The sequence below is a fragment of the Branchiostoma belcheri genome, unplaced genomic scaffold (assembly GCF_001625305.1).
Source record: "Branchiostoma belcheri isolate BF01 breed outbred unplaced genomic scaffold, Haploidv18h27 scaffold104, whole genome shotgun sequence".
Taxonomy (NCBI): Eukaryota; Metazoa; Chordata; class Leptocardii; order Amphioxiformes; family Branchiostomatidae; genus Branchiostoma; species Branchiostoma belcheri.
The window spans coordinates 996,939-1,008,548 of NW_017802425.1; the positions used below are offsets into that span (position 1 = coordinate 996,939).

An 11,610-nucleotide genomic window follows, 5' to 3' on the forward strand; every position below is an offset into this window, starting at 1 on the left:
AGAAACCTATCGTGTGTCCACCTCTAGCTCAGCCGACATTTATGCCAGGCATACTACCAACAGCACAGCTAGCTACTCCACAAGAAGACAAGATTATGGTAACTGTCACCGACGGAAAGGTAACAGGAGCTAAACAGCTCAAGTCAGGAGAGACAAAAGAACTGTCTCCTCTAGAAACTCAACAAATCATGGCTTCAGTTCCTGCTGAGACGGCCCAGAAGTCAGGTAACATCATGGTCACAGTCACGGAGGGAAAAGTTGTTGATACAAAACCAGTTACGGAAAAAGAAGCAGAAACGATCGTGTCACTAGTAACCGAACAACCGGACCCTACAGCTGAGAAAGTCGTAGTTTCTGTCGAGGGAGGCCAGGTGGTCGGAAAGCGTGTCGGTAAGGACAAAGCCACGCCCCTTTCTCCTCAGGAAGCCGCACAACTTTGGAGATCTGTTGCTCAGCCGGGACAGCAGACCGGAGATGTCGTCGTTTCCCTTTCACAAGGACAGATCGTGGGATCTCAGCATCTCACACCAATGGAAGCAGAAACCATCAAGGCTGTGGTTGTGGAAGAACCGAAAACACTTCCAGTTCAGCCGGCATTTGCGTCTGTCTTACCAACTCCATCTACGTTCGATTCAACAGAACCATCTGCCACAGGGAAACCGGTTTCGTCAGAGAAAATTATAGTAAATGTTGTCGACGGAAAGGTCGCTGGGGCCAAACACCTAAGGCCTGGAGATACGAAAGACCTATCATCTATGGAAGCTCAACAAATTTTGGCCTACGTTCCCGTGCAGAAGCCAGGCAATGTAATCGTGACGGTAGCTGACGGCAAAGTCGTCGAGTCGAAACGCGTCACTGAAGTAGAGGCGGAGAACATTATGTCTCTTGTGTCTGAGGAAGTTACTCCAGATGCCGAGAAGGCAATAGTTACTCTAGAGGGAGGAGAAATAGTGGGGAAGCGTGTTGGCAAAGACAAGACCACGCCACTTTCCCCTCAGGAGGCTGAAGAACTTTGGAGGTCTGTCGCTCGTCCGGGACAGATTTCCGGGGACGTCATGGTGACCATGTCACAGGGCAAAATAGTAAAATCCCAGCAACTGACACCAACAGAGGCCGAGACCATCAAGGTGGTAGTAGCAGAAGAAGCGAAACCTGCCGTGACAATGTCATCATCTAGTCCGCTCGACAGAGCACCTGGCCAAGACATCCGCGGGTCCGAAACTCTGATGGCCACCATTGTGGACGGGAAGGTAGTCGGAGCACGGAAACTGAAGGACGGAGTAACCACACAGGTTTCCACAGCCGAGGCTGAAGACATCATTTCATCCGTACCGGGACAGTCGTCTCAGACTGGGCACGTTCTCGCCACTCTCGCCGGTAAGGAGGTGGTAGAGGTCCAACAGCTGACTCCAAAAGACGCGGAAGAAATCAACGTCACGGGCACGGTACCGCAAGCAATCGACACAACCCCTGGAGAGAAGGTTCTGCTAACCGTAGCTGCCGGGCGCGTTGCTGAGGCCCAAAAGGTCGGCCAACGAAAACTCACTCCTCTGTCACCAACAGATGGCGAGACACTTCTGGAGTCAGCGTCAAGCAAGACTAAGGAGCCTGGGGACATCGCTGTGACCATTGTAGATGGGAAGGTGGTCGGATCACGCTGGGTGTCAAGCAAAGTCGGCTCCACGCAGGGGGATGGAAATGTTCCAACTGGAGACACAGCGGTGATTCGGAAGGTGGTGATGACGCCCTCCGGAGAACGAGTGGTGCAGGAGGTCGTGGCGGCAAAGAACGTACCCGCTTCAGAGATGGCGTTATCCGGAGACTACGGCAAGCGCGTCAAAGTCGAGGTGCTGGAAGGGCGGGCCGCGATGAAGGAGTTCCTAGCTGGATCTTCAACAGACTCTGATCAAGATGCCTACATGACGCCGGTGAGCAGTCAGAGTGATGCCTACGTCTCGGCATCAAGCGACGCTTACGTCACACCTCCTAGTGAGACCAGCGACGCGTACGTCACGCCGCCTGGAGAACCGATGGACTACTCTGGCCCAGCAGACCAGCAAGACGGTAAAAGCTGGTTCGCGCAAGTCACGGATAAAGTCACGTCCGCATTTTTTGGTCCTGGGCAGGAGGGAGACGCTGCACAAGTCACCGAGGGCACGATGCCTCTGGAGTCCTCTATCGAGAGGAGCACAAGCGCAGAAGATATCTTTGTGGATGCGGACCAAGGAAGACCGATTCCCACGGCTGAGATGGAAGGGGACGTTTCTGAACCATCGCGATCGGCTGGGGTTTTCAAAGCGCCCCGACCACTGCAAGTTGGGCAGGTTCGGGAAGAAGTCGTCATCCCTTCTGCCCTACCCGGGAGAGAGCCGACAGAAACGGACGAAAGGCAACCCAAACAGAGAACAGTCTCCGAGGTAGCCAGGGATGTTATACCACCTATGCACGTCAAGACTGGGGAACTGAAGACAGAGCCGCAGTTTTTCAGACAGGGTGAAGTTCAAGAAGCACAGATCCGCCCTGAACATGTGGGACCAGATGAACCGGTGAAGTCCCGAAGAACGACATCCGACTTAGCCGAGGAAATCATCGGGCCACTTGCAAACTCCACATCTCCACAAAAGGGTGACGTATTCTTCACAGAGGTGCCAGAAGTACAACAGGTACCCAAGGGTGCACAACAGAAAATGGTAGAAGAAGCGGCTCGGCAGAAAAGAACAGAGTTAGAATACTACAGACACGTTTCGCAGGAGGGTGAGGACACAGAAGAAATGACACCAGAGATCCTGAAAGCAGCCGAAGACGACTTGAAGAAATCTCCAAGAGTTTCCTTCAGGACAGGACCGCCGGAGGTAATCGGGAGAACGGACGACGACGACGAGGACAGAAGGAAACCCATAGCAACCATCACTATGGAGAAAACGGAGAAAACCCCGATCGGTGACGTCAAGATCGCTCCTGCTGCGAAGGTTGCCGGGAAAGAGCCGGGTAAGCCAACATGGAACAAGGTGTGGCCGGAGAAGTCCGACAAGCTCCCAGCTGACGTCACTACCATGGAAACGGTGGAAGTCGAGGAATACCAACTGGCACCGGGGGTGGGCAGAGCAGGAGGTTGGTAAACATTTCTGTACTTGAGGTAATTGCTTGAGGTACGTTTATTGGGGATTAAACGGAGGTGACAGCATTGGCAGACTGCTGAACGTCCTAGAATTGGAGTAAGCAGTGGTCGTCAATATCTTTCAATGATCTCCCGGTGATCTCCGCTGTTTACAATGAGCTTTCAGTGACTATTACGCTATGCTTTTTGCTCGCTCGTTGGTTCCAACGGCTTCCATCTAGAGCATAAGGGTGTAATAATGTCTTTGCCCATGCGGTTAGCGTATAATCAATTGGATCAAAACAAGAGTCGATTATGTGTCCTACCCAATATATAGTGTTGTATGACATTTGAAAATTTCTTCATATCATTACTAGAAATACTAAATTCTTTCCGAGTGTCAGTTTCCTTACAATATTTCAGTAACTGAGACAGAGGGGAAATATTCACTACAGTTTTACATCTCCTTGTTTAAGTACAGTCCAGAGAGTTTGAAAAAAAACCAAGTATCATCTACTTTCCTGTTCTTTGACTTGAGGGAAAGGGTATCATTGTACGCACTATTCTGTCGCATAGGTACATGCACTAGTACAATGGATGAATAGATATGCTAATTTTGCGTCTTCTCTTTTGCTCCAGTCCGCTTACAATGGAAAATTGACAAAACGAAAGGTTTGGTCCCAGTCTTGTCACATAGCCAATGTAGAGGCTAGCCCACGAAAATAACACTTTAAACAAACGCAGCAATTAAAGGCATGAACAACTCACTTATGAAATGTCTGGATATGCTGTAGATTAGGCTTTCTTTGTATCTTGCAGGAAAGTCACACAAATGTTTCCTATACCGCTGCATGTGCTGCCTAACCTCTGACCTGTGTTTTGTGCATGCTTATCCAAAACCAGTACAAACTTTTAACCTCACCCGATCACGCAATTGATGCAATTGAATGGATGTGTACGAGAAGCGTGTCGATTATCTGATGTCTTATAATAAGCCTTGAGTCATCCTTGCACCCCATATGGACCGAAAGTTGAAATCTTGTAGACAGCAGATCCATTCTGCTCCATGTTTATATGGCACCTCGGGCGCGGTCACAATCATCGTACACCGTCGCACGATTCTGATGTTGTATTTGTAGCAAACTGTGACAGAACCAACTGTGGACAAGGACCAGAAACAGCCTTATCCGTAACATGACCGACCTGAATTTTCGTACGACGAATGTGACCAGTCGACCGGCACTTAATTTTTAGGCCTCATTTTTGCATGTCTTGTGAACACTTGAGACGCCTTACTAGATTGTCTCCTCCACAGCTGTTCCCGCATTCACTAAGAAGCTGTCCACGATGCTAGCCAAGGAGGGGTCCACATTTGAGGCTGCAGTAAAGGTTTCTGGTGACCCACAGCCGGATATCACCTGGTACCACCATGTGCGTTTCTCTTTCGTGCTCTTTCTCTCTCTGTTACTAATGATTAAAAAAAGAGGACAATGTTTGCGGTGCCATATGTACTTTGGACAATACATGGTGCTTAAAGATGATATAACGTTAGATTTTACCATGACTAGAATAGTCATTGGTGGTGACTGACCAATCATAAGGCTGATCTTCACACAAAGATAGATCATTATACAAAACTATTCTACATTCCCGCCATTGGGTATATAATTTTCAGCTTTCTCTTGTCAGTTTCAGTATCCAAACACTTAACAGTACTTGTTCAACAGTACAGTACAGACGCAAATGAATTACGTAAACGAAAGTTCATCTGAGTCGGTATATTACATTAAGGAACTCTTCTCCAACTCGATAGATTATTGGAGTCACCAACATTTTTTTATTGACTCACTCAGTTGTCTTCAAATATCTGACCCAATCGCTCAGGGCACGTGTAACGTCAGCAAATGGTTGAGGTTCAACTCAATCTTTTGACGCTTCTAAGCCTTCTTGTTACAGGACAAACCATTGAAGCCGACGGACAAGTTGGACATCGTGAAAGACAAGGGCTACAGCTCACTGGTCTTCATGGAGGTCCTTCCAGAGCACGCCGGTCTGTACAGCTGCGTGGCCACCAACATCATGGGCAAGGCCACGTCACGTGCTCCCCTCGTGATTACAGGTACGGCATCACGTGAACCTCATAACTATCTAAAACAACAAAAACGGCATTCAGCACCAAGGACAGATCCACACTTCGCTGTTCATTGTTGTATATGATATGTATGAATGGCAGTAGTTGAAGCTCACCAACCAACTTCTAAAGTATAAAAAGGGAGTAACGTAAGTGCAAATTGAACAATCTATAACAACAAAAATGGCATTCAGCACCAAGGACAGATCCACAACAAGTTTTCAATGGAAACCCTTTCCACTTCTGAATAGTTTTGTGTGGGCCTGAACTGGTGACCACATTTCAAGCAGTGGGACCCTCTCAAAGATTCAAATAAAATCTAAACCTTGTGATATCGTCGTGTTGTGGTGTTCTAGGTTTTGAATCTTGCCCTAGCTTCTTAAAATGATTTTTAACCACCCCTCGCCCACCTAACCCTGGTGTGCGTTCAGTTGAATTTATTGCTACATGAAAACATTGATACCGGATTCATATTTCTGGGCATCTCTGAGGTATTTGTGGGCTAATTTACAAGCACTGAAGATTGTGAGAACAACAAGTTGAGTTGCCTGTTGTGCCTGCGTGGTGCGTGCTGGGAATGGTGCATGATGGGAGAGGGTGCATGTGATTGCAGCATGGTGCACGATGGGAACTGTGAACCTTGTGCCCCTTGCCGGCCCAATGAACAAATGAACCTTTGGATCCAATTTAGACCTACAAAATGGTGTTACTAGACTCCATGCTAAAAGGCCCTGAAAAATGGCGTAAGTAGCAAATGGTGAACTCTCTGAGGGCCGGCTAATTTGTCTGGCATATTATTCAACCTATCTGGCCGATGCTACTTTTCCAGTTACTCGGGGAGTCTGGTAGAGATTAAAACAAACACCATCCGCCTTCTGCCCTCCATAACATAACCGCTTCCCCATACCTGCACTCGCAAGGTCACCCCTCCCAACCTCTGCACTACCAAGGTCACCCCCCTCCCCACACCCTTAGCCCCCCTACGCACGGTTCACGGTGGTGTTTGTGGTCTTACCTTGTAGATGAGATGGACTCGGAACTACCCTTGCCGGGAGCGGTGATGTCTGACGAAGGGGAGCTCGAAGCCGAAGGTATCACATCAATCATGCCGCAGCCTTCACGCCCTGCGATAGGCCCTGTATTCAGTTTGATTTTACTACAACACAAAATGCTCTAGAGTCGCCGAAGTTTTGTCTGTCTCTAAAGCCTTACTTGGGATAACTGATGTCACTGATACCCCTTTTCACTTGAGTCTGCGACCAAAGATTTCAAAGATTTCTCAACGAAATGCATAGAAAACGAACTGTATTTTTACGTTTTGTGTGTTTTTGATTTCTATAAGATTATATTTCTGCATCATACTCCAATTGAGAAATCAAGGGTCACGCAAATTTGATTTTGGTCGCCATGCGGTCGCTCAGCAATTGCCATCTAGCGGATCAGGGGCCTTATGGTCCGTCTGTTATTCCAAAGAAAGCAAATGAGTTAAATGAAACTTCCTGGCCCTGGACCTATTTTGTGCTGGAGCAACATCAAACTTGTTACAATGCTTAGGCCTCAATGTGCGTCTCTGCCAACAAACGTCTTCCATCCTCTCCCTTGGATCCGCCCGTGTGCACGCCGCCGGTAGAACTAGCGCCTAGGCTTGTCGGGACGCGGGGTTTAGTTTTGCATGCACTTTGAGCTGCAGACGGTGGACAGACAGACAGACGCTTCCAGATCAATAGATGCAAAGTACCAAGCTACACACTTGGCTAAGCGGTCTTTACAAGATCGTCGCCTTCCACCAGAGAAGTTCGCCTGCTAGTTCCGCTTCAGCATAGATCTCCACATTCTATCATCATTGATATCATCGAAGTTAACACGGTACTCATGTCATTTCAGGGCTAATCATCCACGATGCTAACCTTGTCAGTTATATTTTCAGCAAGATTGGTTGTCACATTCAAGACTGGATTGATACTGGACGCTGGAGGGTCTTATATATCTATGGATAGATTCTGATTTTCAAGATTTCAGAGATCAGCCATGTAAAACTAAACCTAAACATCATCACATGCCAACTAATCATGTAAACTTCAATGCACACAAGTTGTACTAGGTACAACGAACGACATCTACTGATCTAACCACAATTACATATAGACACTGTCGAAGTTGATGTGAATAACATCTCGATTTTCCCCGTGTTCGTTAGGAGAGGACGAAGCCCCGGCCCTTCCACCGCGGCTGCAAGACGTGGATGAAGTTCCAATTCTGTCAGGCCAGGTGCAGTCCCCCCAGGTGGGCGACTCCAGCAGCGTCAGCAGCCTGGAGCCGGACGACATCACCGCCGACAAGAAGGTCCGAGACGCAAAATCGGCAGTGGTCAAGGAACTTAAGGAGTTCCAGGCTAAATCACCCACGTTCAAGGTGGGAGAGAAGGCGCCCGAGCGCGTGAGCACATCGGAGGAGGAAGGGGGCACCATGGTAACACCTACCGTAGATGGAGAAAAGGTCTCACCTGGCAAAGTGGACATAACCACGCCTGTTGTGTCCGTAGGCAGCAAGGCGGGAGTGACGACACCAAAGGCTGGAACGCAGGCCGAAGTAACGACCCCGACCGGCGGTGTCGCCATCGAAGCGGTGCGACTTCCTCACGGTTCCGCCGAACCTGCACCTGTGAAGCCGGAGAAGAAAAAGTCCGGCCTGAAGAAAATGTTCAGCGGCAAGAAGAAGAAGGACAAGGAAGCGAAGAAGGGGACGACTTCCGGAAAAGCAGGTGTGACTACACCTGTCCAAAAAATAGGCGTGACGCCTGTCCAGGCTGAGACCAAACCTGCCGAAGGAGAAGACGACGTCTTCTCACCTGGCGTGACCTTGGCAGCTGATGTAAAGCCTGGTGAAGGTCAGAAGACCCCGACTCCTGAAGAAACAATCCTGACGCTCAAGAAGGAGACGAAGGCAGGCGCTCCCGATGTTAAGACTCGTCCCGGTGACCTGCCCGTCGCCATTGGGGAGGTCGTGTGGGCGGAACCCGCCAAGGGCGCGACTCCGAAGGGCAGCGCGGGCAGAACACCGTCCGCCGAGCTGAGGACGCCTTCCACGGGCGGGAAGACACCTTCAGCGGAAGATGTGGCGTCCGCGGAGAAGAAAAAGACGGGATGGTCCAAGTTCAAGAGGACCTTCTCCACCAAGAAGAAGAAGGACAAGAAGTCGTCGTCGTCTTCGAGCAGCATCGACCGGATCCCGTACGAGAAGAGGCAGGCGTACGCCTCGGGCTCGCTGCCGCGTTCCACCGAGAAGTACCCGGAGCTGTCCCGGTCCACGACGATGCCCGTACGGCCTATCAGCATGGTGTCCCCCGGCGATCGGCCAGACCTCTCCCGCGCCTCCCTGCGCACCTCCAGCAGCACGTCTTCAGCCTCCTCCACCAAGGACAGGAAGGAGACCCGGCCGTACAGCTACGCCGGGCGGCTCGACTTCGACCCGAGGTCGCCGGGGTACGACCAGCAGAGGTAAGAAGGGGACAGACGTAATACAAATCTACAATTACATACTTTCAGTGCATTCGCTATGGACATATCATCAACTTTATTGCGTAAGAATTTATGGCTAATTGGTAAACAGTATTTGCCTGGGTGCCACCCTCCGTAGTATTCGCCCGCTCCCTAATGTCGCTGGCTACCACAGGCTAAAACAGTATTATATAACGAGTCTAATATCTACACTCTTCTATTTGTAGTAAACCCAGGAGCTACAAGTTAAGGTAAGAATATAATAGAATGCACGTAAAGCGTTAGATACAAATTGTCCTCGATGTCAGAAAGTCGAGCCAGGACATGACATAAGAAAGTCTTGAGTAAAATTTTGCTGGCTTCACAACAGTTTGCAGGGTCCGAATAGGAATCTATGTTTTAACTTCAAGCCGACTATATTTAATGGACTTGTGTGTATTTTAGGCCCGATTTGCCATTCGTGGAAGCCGAGGTCGTGCCAGCGGGAGGTACCAAGGCAGTCGCGGGAGTGGCTGCGGTCGAGCGCAACGGAAAGGCGGAGGACTCTGACGACTCCGACACCAAGGTGACGTCGTCATCATCGGTAGTGATGTCATCGTCAACGTTCGTGACGTCATCCACCACGACGACCGTGACAGTGAGCGGCGAGCAGAAAGCTGGGATGGTGGGAGCGAATCTACCGACCTCGGTGTCCGCTCCCACTGGCTTCGGGGCCGAAACGGCCTCCGGTACGGGCCCGGCCACGCTGACGGCCACGGTGTCGCGTACCAGCGTCTCCACCACCGCTTCACGCGCCTCCGTCGCGCTGGAGGACTCCGAGGATTCCGCCCGCGAGGCCACCGACAACTTCCCCAAGTACCTGGGCGGCAAGAAGAAGTACCGCAAGAAGAGGGGTCAAAAGCAGCAATGCAAACAGCAGTGAGAGACTAAACAGCAGTGAGAGACCCGAGATGGGCCAGAGAGAAGTAATGATACATACATGTATAGTTTTGTATGTATAAATTTGAACTTTTTGAGGAATTATTGCGCTCCTTTGTTAGTGGGCGTTAATGTGTCAGATTCAGATTTAAGGGCAAATTTTAAGAAATGTATTTGAACATAGAGGTAATTTTGGTGATAGCTCGAAGCATAAGATTTACCCGAATGATATCTTTCTATGTAGTGATTCTATATTTTCCAAGGGAATTTCGTGGTGTTGCGTGTTTTACTGCAAGTGAAAGAAGCTACTGTTGCATGCGTGTGCATCGCACGAATTCGAAAGAAAAAAGTCGATTTAAATGTACTTATCGATGCTGTGCGTGTTTTGTTGCAAAATACCTAAAAAAAGCACAAAAATCCAAACCAAAAAAAAATGCTCCCATCTACTTCCGTGGTATTGCTCGGTAAGACTTAGTGGTTAGTTTTAGGGGAATGTAAAAAGGATTTGATTTGTGATTGTTGATATGTCTGTGCTTGTTAAAGTGCCGGTCGCTTCCGTACTTAATGCTATTGTAATTGTTAGTACCATGTTAGCTTAACTTACTCGCAGACTATGAACACGTTGTGGTGAAATGGCAGATTCTAATGTTAGCCTAGGCTATATGTTGCTTTTAAGCATGTTTGTTTCTTCATTTATTGTGGTTGGCTGGGGTTTAAGGCTGCAAAGATACTAGATATTAGCCAATCAAAACACGGGGTGATCAGGAGTATGTTCCTTAACGGTGATTGGCTGGGATTAAATGGTTTGATGTAGCAGCCAATGAATAGCCAGAACGACGAGCCAATCAGGAGTTGCAGTTCATACTGAATAACGTCAGAGATTGGATGTTTTTGATGTACCCAAGGAAACGTTTGTAGTAAAAGGAACTTTCTCCAACCCGACATGTCCATGACTGCTTTCTTAAAGCATGTGGTTTTTCTACCTCCATGCTTAAAGGGAATCTGTCAATCAAATAACCAAGTTTTATCTGGTCTAAAAAAATAAACAACCACCATAGTCACCTACGATGGTGAGACGTACATGTATCAATGCTCTAGGACTTCTGTATCAGTATAGCCGGTATAAGACCTAGAAAAAAATGTTTTATCCTGACAGACCCTAGAAAAAAGTGTCTACCCTAGACTTGTTTGTAGGTCGGACACCTGCAAGGGACGTATTAAATATTTCAAGCTGATCCTTCTTTTCTAGCTCCATGATCAGACACCTGAGTGATAAAATGGTTTTACAACATTGAAAATATAAGTGTCCTCATGCAAGTACAACTGTATTTTAAGTTTGATCACTAGAGATTGCCAAAGTCTAATAAAGAAAAAAAAAACGATAATCTCTACCTACCGACCCCGACAAGACTGGGAGACTTTTTCCTAGGTCTATTTACCATGTTGATTTGATTATATGGATGACATCCACGCGCGCATGAATTTTCGGCCGTTTCCAAAAAAAAAAAAGTTTTCAACCATACTGTAAATCGTACAAAACAGTTGCAAAATGAGCAAAAATATACCATAAGTTACAAAAACAATTAATAAAAATGTCCAATGTCGTAGAATGCCAAAATCAAACGAAAAAAGACGAAATTGTAAAGAAATGAACTTGAAGACTAGATTATTCGCCAAACCATATTCTGTGCCATTTGCTCAACCCTCATGATCACGTAGATTTCATAATGAAAAGAACTTTTTTTTGCAAAACTTTTTTTTTATTCGCACGCGCGCATCAGTTTTGGGGCTCCCAGAGGATGTCATCCATATAATCAAATCAACATGGCCTTAGTTAATAATTAAACCGCCCTTCGGCGTACCATATCAGGTGTACATGTAGATGCGGCATGTACCCTGATACCAAAGATGTAGTTAGAGCTACATGTGACAATGCCCTAGCACTAAAGATGTAGTTAGAATTACAT

General features: G+C 47.9%; 1 protein-coding gene across 1 annotated transcript in view; it reads left to right on the plus strand.

The window, feature by feature from the left end:
• The window catches only part of LOC109476438 (mucin-17-like), a 44,958-nt gene extending 34,378 nt beyond the window's left edge, over positions 1-10,580 (plus strand). The window contains exons 12-17 of the mRNA XM_019777373.1: positions 591-3,111; positions 4,413-4,528; positions 5,054-5,216; positions 6,251-6,319; positions 7,426-8,725; positions 9,170-10,580. Of these exons, the coding sequence (XP_019632932.1) occupies positions 591-3,111; positions 4,413-4,528; positions 5,054-5,216; positions 6,251-6,319; positions 7,426-8,725; positions 9,170-9,647 (4,647 nt within the window). The 3' untranslated portion in view covers positions 9,648-10,580. The remainder of the gene's footprint in view (positions 1-590; positions 3,112-4,412; positions 4,529-5,053; positions 5,217-6,250; positions 6,320-7,425; positions 8,726-9,169) is intronic.
• Positions 10,581-11,610: the final 1,030 nt, after the last annotated feature.